The sequence below is a fragment of the Poecilia latipinna genome, unplaced genomic scaffold (assembly GCF_001443285.1).
Source record: "Poecilia latipinna isolate Pla-1442-1.1 unplaced genomic scaffold, P_latipinna-1.0 Scaffold1553, whole genome shotgun sequence".
Classification (NCBI taxonomy): domain Eukaryota; kingdom Metazoa; phylum Chordata; class Actinopteri; order Cyprinodontiformes; family Poeciliidae; genus Poecilia; species Poecilia latipinna.
Genome location: NW_015114169.1, coordinates 53,226 through 76,697, shown reverse-complemented (window position 1 = coordinate 76,697; position 23,472 = coordinate 53,226). Strand labels below are relative to the sequence as shown.

The 23,472-nt window shown below is 39.7% G+C and overlaps 1 protein-coding gene across 2 annotated transcripts; it reads right to left on the bottom strand.

The window, feature by feature from the left end:
• Positions 1 to 137: 137 nt before the first annotated feature.
• On the bottom strand, positions 138 to 22,777 carry tnpo1 (transportin 1). 2 transcript variants are annotated; one of them, XM_015058600.1, is made up of 25 exons: positions 22,606 to 22,776; positions 22,360 to 22,468; positions 20,248 to 20,323; positions 18,779 to 18,928; positions 17,072 to 17,178; positions 12,687 to 12,820; positions 11,525 to 11,606; positions 10,715 to 10,837; positions 9,445 to 9,563; positions 9,103 to 9,163; positions 8,764 to 8,941; positions 8,113 to 8,265; positions 7,794 to 8,019; positions 6,752 to 6,923; positions 6,419 to 6,505; positions 6,206 to 6,313; positions 5,583 to 5,741; positions 5,409 to 5,496; positions 5,214 to 5,312; positions 5,020 to 5,115; positions 2,685 to 2,760; positions 1,669 to 1,768; positions 1,514 to 1,588; positions 951 to 1,089; positions 138 to 853 (listed from the first exon to the last, which is right to left on the bottom strand). In XM_015058600.1, exons 2-24 carry the CDS (start codon positions 22,462 to 22,464, stop codon positions 982 to 984), a joined length of 2,682 nt encoding a protein of 893 aa, XP_014914086.1. In that variant the 5' UTR covers positions 22,465 to 22,468; positions 22,606 to 22,776; the 3' UTR covers positions 138 to 853; positions 951 to 981. The 2 variants fall into 2 exon arrangements, 1 of the variants encoding a protein (XP_014914086.1); XR_001428216.1 differs by lacking the exons at positions 138 to 853; positions 951 to 1,089; positions 2,685 to 2,760 and having other exon boundaries at positions 22,606 to 22,777.
• Positions 22,778 to 23,472: the final 695 nt, after the last annotated feature.

Below are 23,472 nucleotides of genomic sequence, written 5' to 3'. Positions count from 1 at the left end.
AGACTCACTCCAATGTCACATCACAGCCAAGGTTTGACACAACCTGAATCCAGCGTGTAAAAACCCTGTCATGCTACGTTACAGACGGCCGCTGTAATTCTCTGGCAGAGGAAACAGAAAGTACTTTAAATATAGATTACACGATCAAAGAAGAACCTTATCGAATGGCAACGATGGCCGTCAACACACATCACTAATGTTCGACAGCTTTCCACAATATTATAAGCATGCTACCTAATCCCAGAAAAGCTGCTCTTGAATTGTGCTCCCTGGTGATTTTAAGTCAAGAGCCTCTGCCCTGCGTAAAGTGTTGAAATAATAGGTTACCTGTAAGTCATTACTTACTTACTTTGGATGATATGCAGCACTCTGAAAGTACATTTCCCCTTCATCCCCCGCCCGATTTCAAAATGCTCTGCTAGCATTAGCTGCTTTAATATAAAGTATCTCAAAGATTGGTTTCATTAATCTCAGAATCTGTCCTCAACAAATACCTTAAAGATTCATTGGTTTTTTCCCCCCCCACTAAAATTACCCTTCGGTAGTCCTGGAAGCAAGATGTCTGCAGAATAAATGGGGGAGAGGAAAAAAAAAAAAGTAGAAGAAAAACGTGATCATTTCTATTATTTGTGATTGAGATGTGATTAAATGAATGATCCTCCCATGATAAGGTTGAACTGCCAGTGTCTCCCCCTCCCCAGCTTGCGCTCAAGGGCACTGAGAACTGGAGCTACTACCACCTCCCTCCCACCCCTTCCTCCAGGTCGGGGAGGGGTCGACCCCCTGACCCCCCCTGCAGAGGGTAACATGTTCCCTGGGATGGTTCCTTGTCTCGTCTCCCATGGTGAATGACCTGTGTGGAGAAGGGAAACGGTTTCAATTTTAGGCCAAAGTTGCTCCACAAAATATGTTTGCGTCTCGTTTTCAAGATAGGAAGCAACAAAACGGACCCCGCGATGAGGCACAGTGCTGTGGAAGCCTTTACACCCCATAAAAGGTTGCCAGTCGTTCCTTCAAGGGAAGCGGGAACTGATCAGAGAAACGCCTCCAGTTGTCTTCGCCCACCTGGTTCTTGAACCCGTGAAGGATCTGAAACCAAACACGAGGAAAGGCTTTTAATAGCAAGTCATGAAGGACCCCTGCCCTTCAAAACAGACCTCATGCAGGACAGGGTTGTCCTCAGAGAGTAAATTAATCAAGAATTTTATTGAGATTTGAAATGGTGCTACTTAATCAAGGTGTACGGAGGTTTCACTCCAATTTAAAGACTGTTTAAAACCATTATGAATCAAATTTAAGACCTATATCAAGACAAAAATGTCCTAGTCGTGAACTCTACAAGATCGATATTCAGTTCTGCACCGCTTTGTGTTGGTCTACGACTGAAAATCATAATGAAGAACACAGACGTTTGTGGTCATAATACCGTCCATTAGCACCTGTGAGCGGGTGAAGTCGACTTCATTTTATTTTTTTAACGTTATTTACACCCATCCATTTGCCAAATTTTTACCTTGTAGAACATTTCTCTGAGATCGTCCTTTGGATTTACCCAGGAGGCCACTGCGTCGCAGAAGAATATAAAGTCCTGTTCCAAAGAAGAGAAGTGAGGCAACATTTCGCCTTCTGTAGCCACAGAGAACCGAATCGACCGGGGCTGGAGCTCACCTGCACCACGCCTCCAGGATTTACACTGATCATGGTGCAAATTCCTCTGAATGCCGAGTCTTTCTCCTCATTGTCTCTTATATTTCGCAGGGAGGTGCACCTGACGACATGGACGACCAAACTCAACATTGAATATGTCAAGAGCATCATCCAGTGACAAGATAAGGAACTTGTGCAAGTGCACTAACAACTTCCACTATGTAAGGCTAATGCTAATCAAGGAGTTATTAAAGAATCATAAACACAGCCTACTGCATCCCTTAATTCAAATGTTTTTTTTTTTTCTCTTTTACTATTATTATGATTTGTCTTTTGGCTGCAAAAACTCCTATCATGACCTGTGATCACTGACACAATAAACATGCACACCAAACAAAATCAATTTTTTTTTTTTTTTTGCATTTAAACACAGCTACACTGACATCTAAGAACGTTACTGTCTATGTGCAGTGTGTTCAGCAAAACCTCATGTATAGCACCTTGATTTTAATTTGCTTTGTTTTTGGAAAGATTTACTAAAAAAAAATAAAAAAAAAAAAAAAAAAAAGGTCGGGATAATTTTGGGACAGGACATGCAGCTGGGCGACTATGAAACGAGAAAGGGATTTTAGGAATGCTCTTTGGCATTAAAGGCCTTTCTCTGTTTTTGAACCAGCAAGGCATGTGACAAAGTCTGATCCCATGCATCTTAGAAGTTGTTAGCGACAATTAACAATGTGAAAAAACTAGAAATTAAACAAATTAACGTGTAATATGAAGGTGCTACTGAGGCAAAAAAAATAAAAGAAGAAAAGAAAAAATCACAAGTAGGACCTAAAAAGGACAGGGTTAGTCACATGGTTGGCAATGATTACAAACTGATAAGAAAAAACTGAAAAAAGAAGTTTGTTTTAGAAGGAGAGCGAGGAAGAGAAGAGGAGAGCAACAGGGGAGAGGAAGGGGGGAGGAACAGGCGACAGATGAGAAGAGCAGAGCCGAGAGAAGATGAATTAAATAAAAGATTGAATAATACACACCAGGGTCTTATAAACTGCTGTAGCATGGGTGCCACCTCTTGAGGACAAACGTAACCAAGACGACCAATTGTTATTGCTAAGGTAACGCAATCACGGTTACACACCACCAAACGCCAACGAAGACATGAGCAATGAGGAGGGGGGAGGAGAAAAAATAAAGAAAAAACAAACAACTCAGAGACATAAATCAACAGAATCTGTGTATGATAATAAACAGACTTTCACTAGCGTTGATTATTACTGCCCCTCCCTTCGGTCGTGGGCAGGAATTTAAAACATGGCACTCTAAAAAAAGACATACAGAACGTTTAAGGGAGAACACATTGACAACTCTGACAAGACATTCATAGAAAAAAATAAAATAAATTAAAAAAAAAAAGGCAAACGTGGATGTCTGCTTTCGGCAACCGTTAAAACAGCTTTTCGGATCTGATAAGAAAAAAAAAAATGGATTCAATCTCTTGTTAGTTTAACTTAAAATGCACAATTCGAAAAAAAAAAAAAAACAGGTGAGTTAATAGTAAAAAAAAAATTTAAAAAATTTTAAAATTGTAGCGTGTGCAAGAGCAGCTAACGAGATTTCTCCCTTAAACTCACAGATGTTAAATTTCAATAAACAGAAATATATATATATATTTTTTTTTGTTTGTTTGTTTTCTTTTTTGAAAAGAAATGACAAGATTACTCCAAGCCAACTACAATGGAGGGAGACTAGTATCCAGCACAGCAGGTTCTTATGAGGCAGAGAGGAGGGAGGACCTAAGTTTAAGAGACACAAAACTATGCAACATTCTCATTAACAAACAGGCATTTATGAACAGTCCAATGACACATGCAGAAAGCAGATGGTACGCTCATTAGAGTAAAGTTCAGTGCAGGATCAGCTGATCAGAGGCAAACTAAGGAGTGGCGCAGTGCTCTCCAAGAATTTGCAGCCTGCTGCTTCGGCACAAAATGACGGCTTTAAATTTAGTTCCAGCCAAACCGGCTCTCTTAGAAATATATTTAATGTTAGCTTTATATGCATGGCTGGAAAGTCTGACTTGGCTCTTTTCACTTCCTGAATGTTCTCTCTGCCATGTTCGAATACACTGCTTTAATTAATACATATTCCATTGAACCACTTTATATTTTCACATTACATCCACAAACTTCCATGAGTTGAATCAGGATATTTTGCATACTTGTAAAGGGGGGGGGGATTTTTACTGGTAAAAAATCTGAAAAGTGTGGCGTGGCATGCAAGTCAACTTGCTAAAGTAAATCATTCCCAAAGCAGGTTTTTTTTTGTTTTTTATTCCCCGTTACCGGAACAAAAACTCCAGCAAACTTCACACCAAACCCTAAAAAAAAATCCCAATAAAATACACTGAAGTTTATGGTTGTACTGCAACGAAATGTGCAGAAGTTCAAGGAATACGCATACGCAAAGCACTGTATTCCGAAAACAGAGCGGGCGAAATTTATCGTCAGACATTTGAGCATTTTTACGACAAAGGCGTGATTACTCTTCCATCATCGTGTATCCTGCATTAAACATTGGCCATTCTTAACATTTAACATCTATTAGCAGAAATGCATTCACATTTAAAGAACAGTAAATAAAAGCAACACATAAACTGACAGCAAAACAAACAGGTACACATCTACAGAATCCCTAATTTATCTTGTTTTTAGGCAAGGTCACACTTTACCCTTGCATGCTTTTTTTTTTCCCTCTTTTTTTTGGTCATTTTGACTCCTCCCAATACAATTCTTAATGGTGAAAACAAAAGCAGAGTGTAACCTTTTAGAAACTTGAAATCTAAGCTCTGTGTCATCATGTATGTGCTGGTTTAGGCATTCTCTCAGTCGTTCAGGATTAGCGTTTAACTGAAGAGACAAGTATGCCTTTAGTAACTACGTGAGGCTGTGAGGATATCTAAGCTTTTCATTCTGTCCTATTTCAGCATCCTGCTTCGCTTGTCAGTCCGTCCAGATTAGTCGACTCCCAAGAAGACTGGGCTCTTGCATGGTTTGGCTCGTTTCAGGAGCGTCAGGAATTTAAGCGCTGGGTTTTTAATTCCCTTTTATCTCGACCCAGACGTCTTTGCGGTGGGCTGCAAGTCAATAACTGTAGTTTGAGCAGATTAAGCGAGAAACCAGCGAAACATGTAAGGCTCATTCTTTGGGAGAAAGGGTTGTTTGGACAGAGATTAAAAGACCAGAACAGGCATCCTTGTGAGTGTGGCGAGTACTGACTGAGTAGGACCTGGGCGAGTCAGAGAGTGAGTGAGTGAGAGAGAAAGTGAGCACCTCCCTGTGTGGCTGGCTCAGCACTACCACCGTGTGGTACCTGTGTTTTCCAGTAGAGTCTTTGGAGTATTGGGTCTGTTAATGATCTCCACCAGCTGGTGCAGCACCATGGCAATGTAAGGCTGCATTTCAGGCCCTGCAAGTCGCATTTCATAAAACAGAAAATAACCGTTACTGTTTTTGAAAGCAGGTTACTAGGTTAAAAACGGACGATCTGGAAGCAGCTCAACTCACCCATTTGTATAGAAATCTCTCCGATTGCCCAGGTTGCATTGTTGCACACAGATATTAACTCTGGGTTCAAATTTGTACCCAGTATGGGCATAAAATCACCTGTAAAAGAACAAAAAAAGAAAAATCAATCAACTTGGTGACTGTTTATTATCAAGATCAGCTTCAAAACAACAGCAGCAGCAGCAGCGGCCATACCGATGCAGGGTTTGACGTGCTGGAAGCAAGCCTTGGTGAGATCCCCAAGCAGAGCGAAAGAGCTCTGACGCACCTCAGGCATTTTGTCCTGAAGTTGAACGAAACAACACAGCTGTCGACAATGCTCGCCAGTTCACTAGTCTGTTGAGCGGTGTGCTCTGACGGCCTCTTTACCTGCATGCACTGATACATGAGAGTGAGGATGTTGCTACGAGCGACCAGCTGCTCGATGGTGCCGCCCAGGCCCTCGGCCAGTCCGCTCAGTAGGTCCAGAGCCACAATCATGAAGTCTTTGTCCGGTACCTCATACTGGTCAGGTTGTGACTGGTGAAGCTGAACGGTGGTAGAAAAAAAAACCAAAAAAAAAAAACAGAATCTTTTAATCAAATTGTAGTTTGAACTTAAGTTCTCAGACGGAGGGCTTAAGTTCAAAAGGATGAAACATTTAGCCTTCCTGTTGTCTCCTAAAAGTATTGTTCTTTCTTGTATTTTTCACAGCCTGAATAAATCAGGCATGTTTCAAGATGTTATAGTAATTAGCTCCTAGAATCCAGAATTTTTTTAAAAAGTTGATCATTTCTTCTTGCATTTCAAACAAGAATACAGTTAAGCTACAATGCCAACAATTTCTCAACAACGTCCTGTTGGAAGTGCTTTGAATAAGGTTTTTTTTTTTTAATTTATTTTAAATCTTAAATAGACACTACATTCATTCAATTTATAGTTCTGCAAAGCAGATCAGAGCAGAGTTAACGCTGAGGTAGGTAGGCTGACTTTTCTAAGAACTACAGACTCACCATGGCCTGAGCGAGCGTCTTCTGGACCAGGTTGACGCATCGCTGGTAAACAGGCTCACAGTAGGGCAGAAAGCCGCTTTGAAGGGCTGTGGCTACCGAGGATAAACACTGAGGAGAGAACGGAGTATTAGTAGCACATGTTAATCATGAAACTATGATAAAACTTGAACTGGACCAGTGCTAAAAAAACAACACAAAACAAAAAAAACTTACTTCCAACAAAGGAAAAAGATCTTTGTCTTCATCTTTCAGCTGGTTCCATTTCTGTATCAGTGGTGGCATCAACATCTGGATGTATTCCTATTAAAATTCGACAGAAAATTAAAACCACAATTATTTAAAAATATACAAATGCATCCTGTAATCTAACAAATTTTTTGTCTTTTACCTTCAGGAAAGGCTGTCTAGACTGATTAGGTCTGAAAGTGCATTTACCACTACCAGCACAACAAAGGTAAAATGAGGAAGCAGACACAATAGTATGTGGTATGTCAAAATTCACACCGACTAGGAAGCGAAGCTGCGCGTTTCTGTCGTCCTGCGTACCGGTTTATTTAGGTGGTGTCCCACGGAATCCGCGAGCGTCCCGATGGCGTCGTAGAGAATGAGCAGGTTTTTGTGCTGGTACTTGCTGAAAGCAAACACCAGCGTGTCCAAGATGAACGCCAGGTAGGGCACCAGCTCTGTGCAAGCCTCCTCCTCCAACGTGGCAAAGGCGCTATGTAGAGGAAAATAAAAATGGAGGTTATGATCCATGCAGATGTGTTACTCTTTGAACTTTTTCACACGTTATCCACTTTACTTATTCTTTTTCCGTTTCCAAGTCCAAAGCTACATCTAATTCAAAACCTCTGTAAACACCTAGGGGTGTACGTTTATCATTTATCGTGAAAAATTTCTTAGCATGGCAAGAATTTTTATTTCAATTAATGATGTTAAATATAATATTTTCACTATTTTCTCCACTATTTGTTCCACGAGAGCATTGATAAATATCAGAAAATTCAAAAGTCTCATAAATGTAGTCACTGTCTGGAGTTCAGCGATATAAATCTAATTTATTTAAGGAAGTGGCGTCCTGAAGAAACCCGTTTCAAATAGGAAACAGTATTTGTGTTTGTGATGCAATGAATGCTGTGGTATGCAGTCACAGCCACACAGAGAAGTAATAAACCTTTTTTTTAAATCATCGCAATAGTACCATAAAATATTGCAATACAATTTTTAGTCCATATTGTCCACCACCTATGAAGACTTGAATGCTGTTGTTCACCATCCAATCTAATTCAGTTTGTGCCGTTTTATAAAAAAACAACGGACATTTTTTTTGGTCTCTAGATGTGGAAAGAAGGTGAAAACATAACCAAAGTATTTCAAGATGCAATTGGAAAGAAAGTGCCGACTCAGATGGGGCTAAATATCTATGCATGCATTTTTATTTCCAAAATGAATTGGGGAAAACCATCTATTACATTCCATCCACATGTTTCTGTTTTGTTGGTCGTATAAAATTGCAATAAAATATATTCACCTTGTGGTTGTTAAAAAACAAAATTTGAAAAAGTTCAACAAGTGTGAACATCTTTACCTGCAAGCGGCCTCCTGCACACGTTTGTTGCTGTCCAGTATGCGCTTCAGTAGCTCAGTCATTAGAGGCTTCAGGTAAATATCTGGGGGCTGGCTGACCACCCAGTGCGCGTAGCGACTCAGTGTCCAGCAGGTGATGGATCGCACCAGTGCCTTTTTGTCAGACAAGCACTGGATGAGGTGTGGGATGAGCTCAGGCAGGTAGGGGATCATGCCTTGCATGCAACCTGGGGGAAAAAAAAGGAAGAAAGAAAAGTTAAAATTTAAGCATTCTTCTGAACATTTTTCCTCTCTCCCTGCATCTTCCTCCTGATCCCCACCTTCAGCTATAGCGCCCAGCACCAGGATGCCAGACTCCTTTACAACCCAGTCAGGGTGGAAAAGCAGCTCTTTGAGCAGTGGGAGGATGTGCAGCAGCAGATCGTCCCTGAACACATTGGCCAACACGTCCAGCGCTGCTGCAGAGCACTTTCCTAACATTTCGAGAGCATTGAAACATACAAGTGTGCAAAGAGAAATAACAGGAAGAACAAGAAAAAATTTGAAAAATGAATCACAAGTTTAAGAGCAGTTGATATGAAAAAGGACAACTTTTAGACATACACTGCAATAAACACAGAATCTTAAGTATGTTGTCTTGTTTCTAGTGCAATTTTCAGTTAAGACAAATCTAAGTTACAAGTAACTTTTCAGCAACATATGGGAGCTCATTTTTTCCACTTATAAAATGTGAAAACTGACTTGTGATGAGCAAAACAATCTGCAAGTGGAGCTAGTGCTTTCTTATCAATATTAATGAATTATTTACTTAAAACAAGTTCCTATTTCTCTGCTGAAACGTTACTTGTGAGTTAGTTTTATCTTATTTCCAGTGCTTTAAGATATTTGAACTACAAACCAGACCACAAATGCTTGGCAAGGTTTTGTGTTTTTGCAGTGTTAGGGATTTCTAGTCGGGCACCAAAACTCACGCAGGTTCCAATCAGAAATCGTGTCGTCGTCGTCGTCGTCGTCCATTTCATCGTCGTCGTCGTCATCTTCCTCGATCCCGTCGCCCTCATGCTGCTGGGCGACCGTGCGGGAGCGGTGGAAGCGCGGTCTGATGTCCTGCTCGTTGTCTGGAATGGCCTCGTCTTCCTCGATGTCCCCCTAAAGCCAGAGACATTTTAAACTCGGCTAAATAGGGCTTTGCGTTACATGTTCGGGACATAAACGGTAAGGACGACTTAAATCAAGCGCGTGCCATCCTGATTCATGGAGTATTTCATCCTTGTTCTTCCAGGTAAACACATTAGGGAACGCAGACTGACCTTGAGCAAGATGATGTCGATCTCCGAGTACTTCATCCCGTTGACAAGTACAGGAATGAGCCTGGAGCAAAAGCCAGGGATAAAATTATGTGAAAAAAAAAAATGTGCAAGGATAAGTTCAAGTTCACAGGCAATCACTCACGCCTGAGGGTCTACTTTAGGCACGGCTTAATGTGGCAGATTGGTGACATACGATATCGCAGAGGCCAGCAGCCAGAGAGATTCTTACTCAGCCCAACATGAGGCCATGAGGAAGAAAATCGTTCTGTTGCCCAGGCGGATATGAATCAACCGGTCTTAAAATTAAAAGCGCAACACAAACTTGTGTGAGCGGTTTCTTACTGAGAGAGGTGACCGCACAGCACTTCTTTACACACCGGCTGCTCGGCCAGTGTAAGCCAGAACTCACAGGCCTCCAGGGCGACATTCTCGTCTGGGTCCTGGGTCCTCAGGAGCATGTACTGCAAAAAAATAAAATAAAATAAAAAAAGTAAATACTCAAGAGCAATCATCAAATATTAACGTCTGACTTTGGTTAGATAGAAATCGGATTCTTCTCCAGGATTTCCGTAGGTTTCATCAACTCAAATTTCAGACTTTTCAAGATCATTACACATGAAATTTAACAGCTGTGTTACAACATGAAGAAAATTGCATATTTTATATTGTAGTAGTGCCAAGCTTTTTTTTTTTTCATAGAATAAATCTAGCACTGCAAAGTCATCTGGGAGGCTGTCGATAAATTTACACTTATTCATAACAGACGCAAAAAAAAAAGAAGGGAAAATTAGCAGCAAGTTAGCGGTAGCCTCAACTACCTCAATTTACAGAACATAACAAATATCTGCAAGCAACTGAAACGCTCGTCTGACAGAAAAGTCCCACAAAAAAAAAAAAGAGATTAAATAGTCACCAAAATTTAAGACGTGTGACTAATGTGTTTAAGGCTAACCTGCACTTTTTTTCAAATTAATTTAAGACTTTACAAGGCCTTAATTAATAATTTAGATATATGAACTCGAAACTTGAAATGAAAAAATGTAAGGCTTTTCCAGAGTTGCTTAAACGATAGCGACAAAACTGTAAAAACATCCGCAGTGGTCACGAGATAGAAGAATCGATGAATCGATAGATGGGTGAATATCTAGATGATTAGCTAAATGGACAGATGGAAAATGTGTATTTCGTTAAGTACGTAAAATCTTTTCAAGCTTTTCTTCCAAACTCCATACTTTTTCAAACCTGGAAGACACTTAAGCCACAGTCTGTAAGTTTTAAAGCCGTCCATTATGGTGAGCTTTCATTTTAGCTTAGTTGTCAAAACAGCTGCTCCAAAATCAAACACAATAACTGTCATCTGATGCTTCTCTCATTTCTTATTCTTGACAGTTCGCCTCACAGACATTTAGCTTTATGAAAATGTTTCTCATGACTGACAAACTGTAGCCACACAAAAACACACTTTCACAATTCTAACACCAATAATAAAGTCAACATTTTGTTTATTTGAATTATGGACATAGACCTGCTATAATCTGAGCGTTCAGAAGAAGACTTTGCGTTTAGTTTCAGTTTTCTCCGGGAGTACATGTTTTCATTCTGCGCCGTTTACCTCTACGATGTTGTGCATGTGAGGCAGAAGACGATCCAGCCGAACCTCCAGCAGCATGACGAGGGCTCTGCAAACATTCTTCCTCACTTCGGGCTCCTCATCGGTCGCCAGTGCAAACAGGTTCTGCAGAACACGCAAACCAGCACCTTTTCTTTTAATTTTCTTTTAGTAAAAAAGACTAATTGTAGTAAAAACGGCAAAAGATACAGTGGCCTCGCAAAGGTAATCACAACCTTTTGGGCTCTGCAATATATTTATTGGGATTTTATATCGCAGAGTAACACAAAATAATGTTCATGATTGTAAAGTGACTGATAAATCAGCCAGGACTTTCTTAATTTTGGGTGAACTCGATCTCATCTACCTGTCTGAAGATCAGCCACTGTTCTGTTTTTTAGCTTTTCAGACGAAAACAAAAAAATTCTTATCAGCCAAAATCAGAATCAGCAGATCAAGTTTTTTAAAGATCAGTGGATCGGCCAGAAAACTGCAATTGGTGCATCCTTGAAAAGGTTACGTTTTATCCAAGAGTACCACAGAGGAGTAAACCCTGATCTAAAATACAAATCCTTGACTCCCAAATACATCTGAAGTGTGTGGTTTTAATGTGATAAAATGTGAAAAAGTAAAAATACTAAATGACATGAATAATTAAATTTTTATACAAAACAACATTGGTTCGTTGGCTGTTTGGCACCTCATCTTTCAGATTTTTTTTAGATAAAAGTTGATATTTAAAAAAAAAACATAAAACTCAAATGCACATTTTTCCAAATTGATGCCGCATGCGTCCACATGCACTGCGCTTACCTCGATGAACGGGTCAATGTGAAGCATTAGGGCCTGAGTCCTGCTGATGATGAATTGATTGACACAGGCGATGGCATGAGACCTGCAACACAATAACCACACCACTTGAGAGTCACACTGGCTTGTTTTGCTCACATGCTGCCCACTATCAATGCAGCCTCTGTGCTACTTTTTATGGACTTCTTGTTTTCGGTTTAAATGCAAACTGCAGCCACATTCAAACGTGGGGATAGAGAAACTGACTGTGCATCAATGGCACAGTAAGAACAGAAAAATATTCATAATCTACACATACAAGAACGTTTTCAAACCGGGGAAAGATTTATTTAAAAAAAAAAAAAAAAAAAAACTTGCACTAAATGTAGCTTTTGCTGCTTCTTCAGTGTTTGATACTGAAGAATGAAGAAAAATACTATATTTTATTTGACCGTATTGATTCAGTGGGAAATAAAATACCTTTTTTTTTTTTTTTGCACAATTACTGGTACACCTGCCAATTAATCTTAAACAAATGATAGTTTATAAAACTTCCAACTAGTAGTAATTCATGACATTCAGTTTCCTTGGCAATAAAATGAGAAAAAGACGAGTTTATCTTGCCACCATGGAAAGTAAACAGTGTTAAGAAAGCATCTACACCGTACTATGAAGTACGGTGTAGATGTGTGATGCTATGGGCTTGTTTTCCTTCCAAATGCTCACAGAAGTTTTGTTTAATACACGATATTGCGAAACACATTTTATATTTAAAAAAGTAAAAAAAAAAAAAAAAAAAAAAAAAATTTAATCGATATTGCACAAACTTGGAATTGGCAGGTCATGCCAATTTTTAAAGATGGGTGAACGGCCAGAAACTGCAATCGGTGCACACCAAGGGCAAATCGCCATAAAAAATGGTTCCACAGACACATAATTGACATGGATGTTCCAGTACCGGATTTAAATCCTAGAAATAAATAAAAAACTGACATCAGCTGAAAAAACAAAACAAAACAAAAAACAAAGCATCAGAGGGAATCCAGAATTTACTCTGTCAATAAATACAGAGAAAACCAGCATCTTAACTTCCACAATGGTAACACATCCACTGTAAAGTTTATAAAGCAACCTAGGTTTTGAAAACAGCATTCATAGCAACTAAAGAAAAAAATGTTTTTGTTACCTAATTTTCGGGCTGTTGTGCTTGAAGAACTGCAAGAATTTGGGGATCATGACGTTAAGAGGACGATCCAGCATGTCGCTGTCCAGGATCTCGGCGGAGTCCTCACAGATCTTCTGCAGCGCCCCGAACGCTCCCTAAAGACAACATGCAAAAAGGAGAAAAAATAATGAGAGGGGAAAAAAATAGGTCTAAAATGTTTCACAATTCTGCAAATGTGGGGGATTAATAAGGTATTCTATTCTAAATAAGCATCAAGTCAGACAGACTGTCTGAACCGCAGCTACAGGAAACAGACCTCAATGCAGTTGATGGTGATTTCTATTCAGCCGAAAGCTTTCAAAAATATTGAAATATGTTGCAAATCCTGGTGTAATCTGCTCTACTGTAAACAAATGTTTCACAAACCTCAACAGGATTCACCTGCTTCTGCTACAACAACCTTCAATCTGTTGGCCAGCGGCCCTTAAACGCACCTCTCTCAGTTAATATTAGCTGCCTGGCAGATGTTTAGTATTCAGCCTTACAATATGGTGCATATTCTAAAAAAAGCAGCCCAGAGAAGCAGACGGCACCCACACAGACGTTATGTGTGAAATGTGTTTCCATGGAAACCTGCTCCCATGTCAGGGCTCCCTTTTTAGATGACAGATACAGAGCGTGCATAGAAGAAGACGACGACGAAGAGGGAAAAAAAATAATGTGGGGGGATGAAATAAGATGGAAAGGGTAAGAGTGTCAAGGTCACAGACACGCCGCGGTGCAGACGGTGACATTATGAAGCACTTTCACTCATTAGAATGCAAAGTACTTGCAGGCGTTAAAGCAACAAAATTGGTGAGAAGCATCAGCCTGTGGAAATGTCATCTCTGGGTTGACAGGAAAAATAAGATATTGTGAAGCTCTTTGATGCGTGTGATATTTAACAGTACTGAAAAATAAGATAGAAGCTGCTTTCCTATGTGAAAACAAGTCAAACTGTTAAATGAGCATATATGTGAGCGGAGAGAGGCAACAGGAGTGTAAACAGTGAAGTCGTGAACAAGGTGTGTTCGGCGAACTCGACAGCCCTGGAAATCAGAAGAACGCACGAGCGTTGACGGGGAGCCGAAACACGCCGGCAAGCAACGTAGGCAGAGAAGAAATCGAACTGACCTTTACAACTCCGCTGCGTCCACATGCCAACTGCCATTAATCAAAACCGTGAAACTGTCCAGGCAAAACCTATATTAAGCCACTGCGTCTCCGGCCCCAACCTTACACCTGCTTCTTCCTTTTTATAGAGCAAGGGATGCAGGGGGGTTGGGTGTGAAGCATGGCCGCATGAGTTCAGCCTGATCAACCAAATACTGATCTGAAACTATAAACAAAGATGCGGCAGTAAGCTTGAAACTAATAACACTTCCAAAGTGCTAAAAAGGTATTTTTTATTTATTTGGGCTATGTGGCTATCTCAATAAAGCTAAAAAGATAATGTCACACAGCTCCGCAAAGCCTGAGCTGACGTTTTACATCATCACATCATAAACCTAAAATTAACACGCAACTACTACATGCTAAGACCCGAAATTAGCCAAGCACAGCAAATGTTTCTCAGGGCTGGAATCTCACAGCAACGTGTGCGCCTCTGAAACTGCACAATCATGTCAATATGTTCCAAAGGTAGACAGCAAAACACCAGTAGTTGTGACACCAGCTGTGTCCTCATTGACTATATTAGTGCGCAATTAGAAATACAGAACAAAGCTTTATGGAACACGTGTATTTAAAAAAGCTCATGTTTGTTTTGTTGCTAAACGTTTTGGCGCTACACTGGTTTTGCGACCGTATCAAAATTAGTGCATTTTGCAAAACTGTAATGGAAACATTTTTTTTTTTCGCAACAAACGCATCACATGATCAAAATCCGGATGTTACTACTGGCAGAGACGACAAAGAAGACAACAGGAAGTGGTAGGTGGGAAGATGGCGTGGGATGTTTTTATGATAGCTTATCCTTGAACAAACGTATTCATGCGTGATTATAAATTGAGTTTTTTATTCAACAGAAACACCGCAAATGCAAAAATGTGCTTTTTCTACATTAGCGGAATATCGAAAAAGTTTTGCGTGCATTTCTAACAGAAACACAGCTACTGAGGATTATTTATAAGTGTTGATTATTGCCAGCAAAATTACAGAGAACACCTCAATACAGATTCACCTGGAAAATGCATCTAAAACTAGTAAGTCCTAATTCAGGCATTTGTACTCTAGCTTTCTCAAAGGTAGATTTTACTGTTCCATATGTGTCTGTGTCATATGAACGTAAAAATGTTGGTGCTAACAAAAGTGCAACACTGAAAGAATGCAGTGTAATGTTTCATTGCACTGAGTAACTAAACATTAAATTTACCGTTGAGTGGGACAGCAAAAAGGTATAATTCATCAAAAATAGCCTTGTTTTTATAAATCTGCAAACAAACATTCGCAACAATCACACATTTATAATTGGATTCTTTACTTCAGGAAAAAGTAAACGTTTCTGTGGCATTTGCTGCTAGTCAGATGTGCTTCCATTAGGCTGAACAATAGTTTCAGAACAGTGTTTCTCAACCCTGGTCCTCACCGCCCCCCTGCTCTGCATGTTTCAGATGTGTCTCTATTCCAGAACAGCTGATTCAAACGATTGCATGACCATCAAGTGCTGCAGAAGCCCGTTAATCACCCAGAGATACAATTCAGGTGTGTGGCAGAAGGGAAATACCTAAAACATGCAGGACAGGGGGCGGTGAGGACCAGGGTTGAGAAACACTGTTTCAGAAGGTATGTCCACATTGCTACAACAACCCAAGAACAGAAGAACATGAAGTATTTTAGAACACATCTAAACCTGGAGGACAATTTGTGCTCCAGCATTAACTTAATCATCTTCAAAATCAGACATTAAGAAGCTTTGCGACCTTCAAGCCGCTTTTAGAAAACGTATCAACTCTACTAAAGGGTTTTTACATTCTGCCGCTGTTCAGTCTTAAGCCTCGCGCACGCACACACTCGCGCACGCACACACACACGCACACACACACACACACACACACACACCGAGACACACTTCAAGATCCTCTGCAGTAAATAGCTGACCTAAATCTAAGACTCTGAATCAGCTTTATAAGAGATGATGGCTGGGTTGCCACGAGGGGATCCATTTTTTTTTTTTTCTGCCCCACACCTCTGCCTTAAATTTCAGATAATCCTGCTTCCTGAAAGTCATCTGGATGCTCCTGGTGTAACGAGCAATCCTGTCTGGACAAACTGGCGAGACACTTTTATGATGTAACAAAATATACAAACTGCTGTGATTTATTCCAACGTTGCTCTGGAGCATTTAAATATGTAGCTATCAAACTGTGAATCTGACAGGGAGCCAAACCTACAGTTTAAAGTCCAAAAAACTGAATGACAATGGATTATAGATTAAAAACAAACATGGAGGACATGGGAAAAAAAAGGTTTGTTTTTTTTCTTCCCCCAAATATCCACTGCAAAAAACCCATTCTGTGTGATTATGTGCTAAATGCCAGAAAATGGGGTCATATGGTTTTCAGGTTATGACAGAAAAAGAGAGACTGATGATATTCCCATGTTGAATAATCTGTGGTAGTAGCTGCCGCTCCAGCTGTGAGGCCGCCTTAAGCTCATCTGTCCAGCAGGACGTCATCCAGATGCTGTTTTAGACGTAACTCTTTTCTGCCCACAACAAATTACCGAACAAACGCGTATTGCTTACTGGGGGTCTTCGGTGACAAACATGCTCACTTTCAGCCCTGTTAAAAAAGAAACTTTTCATGTCGGGTCACAACTTGACTGCATTTCACTGGAATTTTATGTGACAGACAAACACAAAACAGCCACCTTTGTTCTTATGCCGCTACATGGGATCCAAAACTCAAAACGTAAAAGCACAACGGCCGAATCCCGTTTAAAACACAAGCAAGCCTTAGTAAGGTAGCACAGCCAGGTGCTACGGGAATTTTGAAAAGCAGCACTTTAATCCTCATTATTTTTAAAAGATTTTAAATAAATTTTACCCAAATTCTAGGCAAATAATCGTTTCATTGAGAATGTGTTGCAGGGTAGTACTGGATATAAAACCGTTAAAAGACTAAATGTCTAGCAAGAATTCCCTAGCTTAGGTTAAAGAATAAACTTGTTTTAGAATGGCCCAGTCAAAGACCAGAACCTAACTCCAATCACCAACAAGACTTCAAATTAATGTCCGTGGATGCCATTGGCCCAACTTGACTGAAATTGAGCTATTTTGCAAAAGTTAATGGGCAAAGTATAGCCAATATATCCACTGTACTGTATACAAACATGCTAAACATATGAAAAACGTGTGAACTTCTCACTTCACATGTGTTGTAGTCTTCAGAATCCAGCAGCAGACAGAGTTTGGGCAGAAGCTCAGGCCAGTTTTGCAGCTCTCCTTTGGAGGCGATGGTGGTGATGAGGATCCCTGTGGTGGAGAGACTCAGTTTGACTCTGCACACTTGAACGCACAAACATCACACCAGCTACCACAAGCACACACACACACGTAGGAGCTTCATACAGAACAGGAACGTGAAGCTGAATTGGCCGCAGCTGCAGCTCCGAGGTCTAGGCTTCACTCTGCAAGAAGGCTCAACAGAAAGCAATAAAACCACAAATCACCGATTCTCATGAAAGATTCTTTTCATCACACCAACCACAACTTGTTAAAACATTTCACAGGGAAATTAAGCAGGTCATGTTCCAGTCTTAGAGAAGCACGGCAAGCTTAGATCACAGCAGCTACAGGCTACGGCGTCCTGACAACGCGAAGCACGTGGTGCTAATTGGAGCTAGCCCCATGACCAAAGTACAATTTTTATCAAATCTATTTTACGCTGTTGTCCCTACTCATGCCTCATATTTTAATAAACAATAAGCATTCCTAATATTTCATTTATTGCTAGCAAAAAAAAAAAAAGAAAGATTTTTGTTTACAGGAATTGCCTTAAGTAAATGTCTTTGCTTTGATTTTAGCTGCACTCCTGTTCAGAATGTCGCTTCACGTTAGCAGCATCCTGCTAAGCTGCTGCTAAGCCAAGCAGTCAGAGGTGAAGGAGGGGAAGAACAACAGTAATGGCTGCCGGGCTGTCCTGCCAACACCATGATAGAATTTAGCTACAATACGTCCGACACATCCCTGCGTGAATTTGTTTTCATTTCAGAAAAGGGAGGGGGAAAAAAAAAGGAATAAAGAACTGACATTCATTTGATGCTAAATGTGTCGATTTTCATCAATTATCCTTCGCAAACGATAGAACACTTTTCTCTGATTCAAATGCCTTTCCACTGGGTTTGGACCATCCTGATGAGCCTGAGTTTGATAGAGCAGTAAGCATGCAGCATTTGGTGCACCGGAACCTGAAGTTCAACACATTCATGGCTGCACGACTCAAATAAAAGGTTGTGGTTTTGCTAACTAAGCAGACATGTCAACATTTAGTTGAGATTTTTATTCTCAAGGAAAATCATTTCAGTCGAACTGCAAAAGTATTCACTTATATCAATTAACATAGTATTTTTATATTATGTGAATAATATTTTTATTTAACATAATATCAAATTATTATAAGTGTACTCTTTGCTGTAGTGATGAATAAAAACCAAAGTCTTTCCTAGAAACTCTCACTTCATCTAATATCCATTTAGAATCACGTACAGATAAGCTTTGTGGTAACTAAGGCGACATGTTATTAGGAAGATACGCAATTGAGATATTAAAGCTGAATATCCGATGACAAGAACTAGATCCCCGCCAGTCTTTATGAGATTTAGCGACTTGGTTACTAAAATACACTTTAGCTGGACATCAAGGGCACTGAAACCGGAGCCAGATGTATTATTGGCATGCAGAATGTAAGTGTGTGCCGTCTGCTACGATTTCAATGAAGAAATTCGGATTTCATACGACATGCATCTCTCGTGGTTCCTGAACGTGCGGGGGCAGTTTTGGAAATTTCACTAAATAAACTCAATGATTGCATGCATTGGACAGATTTTTCCTTAAAACATGGCACCCGACTTACCCACTGTGGCACGAATGAGGGGAGAGGAGTCTCCGATGTTTTGGAGGCATTCGCTCTTGATGAAATCAGACACTCCGTTTGGGAAGTTCTGGTAGTGAGCCTTGACGTTGTTCTTCAGAATCAGTCCGCTCAGGGAACGGGTCGGTTCGTCTGTGAGGAGACCAGAAACAGGCCAGTGAAGGTAAACAATACACGGGTAGCAATTTTGTAAACATCACTTAGACTTAAACAAAAACAAATGTTAATAAAAACAACAAAAACAGTAATTATTTGCCATAACTTAGTTTTACTGTGCATTGAAAACCTATTTCACCCCCTTTCTGGCTTTCTTTTTTTCCTTTCATTTTATTTTTAGATTGCAAACAAGCTTTGATATAAAAAATAGTCTGAGTTAAAAAAAATTGTTTTCAATAGATGACTCCGTTTATAAAGGGAAAAATCTCTCCAAACCAACCCGTCAATAAATGGAAAAAGTAAAAGACCAAAAAAAGTTGAAACATTTTGGAAACTAACACAGCAATTCAGAAAAATAACATTATACTGACAATGATCTGAAACGCACCAGGAAGCTCACCTCTGAATGGCTCAAAGAAAAAATGTCAATAATCTGATAGATAGACGTAAAAAAAAAGCTAACCAACTAGTAAGAGTATATTAGCTGCAAGTTAGCGGTAGCCTAAGATGCCTCGATTTACAGAACGCAGCGTAGATGTCTGAGAGCGACTCAAACATTTGCCTGAGAGAAAAGCCCCATGAGAAAAATAAACTACATAGAATATGAGATTAAATAATCCTGCCAACACAAAATTTAAGACCTGTGATCAATGCATTTTAGGCCAACTTATTGTTTTTTGACGAATTTAAGAAATTTTATGGCCATTATCTTAGATTCATGGAATTAAAACTTTTCAAGGATGTGCAGACACCCTGTAATGTATTTAAGGCCGACTTACATTTTTTCTTACGACATTTAAGACGCTGTAAGACTTTAATTTTAGACACATAAATGTAAGTGTTATAAAAGGATGCGCAGACACTCTGTCATCTGATATTAAAACTGTTTTTAATGACTGAACTCTATAAAGGGGGGCAAATACTTTTCACAGCCCTATTGATGTTAACGTTCTATTTAAATACAATAATCCACTAAATTTAAAATGTTTCCACCTTTCAGCATTTAAACCGAGCTCCAAAGGTGTGCAAGCAGCAAATTAAAACGTCTCGGATCTTGTACTTAGCAGACAGTCGTGCCAAACGCTGCATCTCTGCCAGGAATCGGGTTTAAATTTAGAGTGACCCATATTCCCAGAGCCACATCATCTATAGCGAAGATGCCCCAGGGTCACCCTGAGTCATGGCCAGATAGCTCCTTTCCAAAAGGTGTAGCATAGAATAAAGAGGAAAAAGCAAACAAACAAACAGACATGTGACATGAGAATAGAAGGAGGTGGACAGACGAGTTAGCTTACCTTCAGATTTTAATTTGGTCAAAACAAATATCAAATAGTTGTTAAAGTCCGGATACTGGTTCAGCTGCTCGAGTCTCTGAGAAAAAGAAAGCGGTTGAGGATGACAACCATACACAAGGGATGCACAACATCAGTATCTTTATTGCAGCAGCAGTGACGCAGAGTATTTACTTTTTCATCCAGGGCCAAAAGAAAAAAAAAGAAGAAGTAGTGGATAAAGTTAATGTGTGTAAATGGTGGTGTAATGTGTGGACGTTTGTAATGGGTCATAAATATGTCATTTACTATGACCGAGTACTGCGAGTACCCGACCAGATGGCGTCTTTAGGGCAATATTGTCTATGAGCTAATGATGTGGCTCATATGAGAGTGTGTGTGTGTGTGGAGGGGGGTTTACGTAAGCAAGTCATTTAGGATCAGCAAGCAGCCACACAGAAACAAGTCGGCCTCGCTGTGGATGATCCTTTTTTCCTCTAATGTGAAAATATTAAAGCTCATTTCCATCTGATGACACTTCACGAGTGAAATGACGGTAGAGGTAATGAAGCACTTAACACTGTATAAGCTGCAATTAGCAAAAACCACACACACACACACACACACACACACACACACACACACACGCACAGGCACACGCACACCCCTCGTCCCTGAGGAAGCTTCTATCCCCCCTCTCCCATTTAAGTGTCTGTACGTCTGCGTCCGGATGCGTCATGAGTGAAAACACGTCCATTCCGACACGTTTGCGATTCGAGCGTTGCTCGTTTTTTGGCGCCCTGTTGAAAAACGACACCACGGCAAATGTCAACGTGAAAGCTCAAATGACAGCTGGACAGTTTTTTTGGGGGTTTTTTGCCCTTTTCGTCTTCCTTGTACCTTTACCAAGGTACCAGATTAAAGTCAACTGCAACTAAAATGCTTGTTTAGTTTAAATCAAAAATATTGATGTTAATATTTCTAGCAGTCATTTACTAAATTCAGCAAAATGCAGGCTACTTTTAAACCAACATGTTCCTCGTTTCTTGTTTCATAATGCCTTTACTTTAATAAGAGCTACAGCTAGGGCTTATTTATTAAAGATTACACCTTTACTTTGTAATCAAAGAAAAGGTGTGGTAACCTTTCAGCCAGCTGTTCAGCAGTGTAGAGCAACATACGAGAAATGGTATTCATAGTAGTCACTCTTCACAGCATGAAGTCAGCTCAAACTCTGGTAATTCCCTGACATTTCATTAAAAGGGCTTTCCATCATAGCAATGGTATGACGGAAAATTTTGTGGTTTTAAAATGGCAACTTTTTGATTATTCCTTGATATTAAACCATCCAAATAAGGGAGCAGCTCATTACATTTTCCTAATTTTTGCTCATTTCAAAGCTTGTGTATCAGAAAGAACTTCAGTCTAATTAGCTGAAAGAAGATAAAACAGGCCGGAGCTGCATAGAGTCAATAAATTTCATCAGGACTTGTTCAAACACAAGATGTTGTTGCGCTTTAAATAAGGAGAGTCTAAACTATGTGTATCATCTTGTTTTCATGCAGCCTCTCAGTAATTTGTACTTGTGGTGTAAGATCACTGCCATCTCAAGTCACTGCTTTCCTTTTGAAGATATGCAAGTGCATATTAAAAACACAACCAAAGCTGCAATTACAGCATAATGCCAAAGTGATATTGCATAGGTAGAACAAAAAACAAGATTTCAATTTAGTGTGTAATTAGTGAGTCTTTTCTGTGAACACAGCCGTTGAAACTAAACTGAAAGGAAAAAAATTGGGGATAACATGATTATTATTTGATAAAATTCCTATTTATTTTTATCTTAAATAAATTAAATATAAAAAAAACATCATAAATGTCATTGTTTTTAATCTAATTATTGACATTAACAGCTTTTTACATTGACTTTTCAATAACGGCATACATGACCTTGTTTACATGAACCTTGGTGGGGTTATTATGGGAAGAAAGGGGAAAAAAAGAGAGAAAACCCGGTCAGCACAGGCGAACATGATTCTAATGGTAAACACCTTGGCGTACATTAGCTACAGCTAGCCTGTTGAGTGTGACTGGGCTGTGATAAATGGATAAATCTTAAACCGGAGGAAAGGATACTTGCTGGACGGATCTCTGCGTGGACGTATCTGGTGACTGAGACTCCTTCAGCAGCTGTAGTATTTGCTGAAGCCCCTGCTCGTCTGGCTTCCACTCACACTCCATCTTGCTGCCGCGGATAAAGCAACAACATAAGCTCACACAGAGGACTTACAAGCCGACGGCTCATAAATGAGAACACCCCCCACCTTCTCCCTCCGCCCTCCGTTAAAGGCAAAAACATGTCTGACACAGAAAGGCTTTTACCTGCTCTGTCGCGTCCGACGTACTCGCTTGTAGTATCCTTTCTGTGAAAATGTGAGCGTCTGTCTGGGTTTTCAGACATGGGCCCGTTTCGGCAGACAGGTCCGTTCTTCGAGCCAGACGAAAAAAGCTTCAGGTCAAACAGCCCTGCGTTGATTATAGCTGCCTCGCTTCGGTCAGCTGACACCCACCTGCGAGGTCCTAGTGCTCAACGTATCTCTGCTTTTCACTACCAACTCATGTTGCTCTGTTTATTCATTTATATGTTTTTTTTTCTTTCTTTCAACTGAACTTCTTCCAAGGGTAAAATTTACAACAAACAATTCTCCAGCATTCTTTTAAAAAATTAGGAGTCCCTAAAGAAAAAACATAAGGTTTTGATAAAATTTTGATAAATTACCTTCATTTCAGATGGTACTTGAAAGCAACACAAGCCACCCCAGTGGATTCGTGACTTTCCTGCTAATAGAAAAGCTGTCGAGTCTCAATAATGCAACAATAAGCCATCAATTAAATTAATGCTTATGTGATCATTAGAATCAGATATGAAATTAGTAAATAAATATTTTTTTAATCTGTCCATAAAGAAATTAAATTGTGAAACGATGACAATAATGACACAATGACGTTAGGAGAAGAACGTCATTGCTATTGTTGTGATAATAATAATAATAATAATAATAATAATAATAATAATAATAATAATAATAATAATAATAATAATAATAATAATAATAATGTTATTACAATGTTTAGAATTAATATTAGAAGATGATGAAGCAGAAAAATGGCTGTAGCACTGAGTGCAGCAGGAATGATTTGGAAGATGCAAATTCAGAGGGAGGACGGAGTGAAATTTAAATTGTTTGG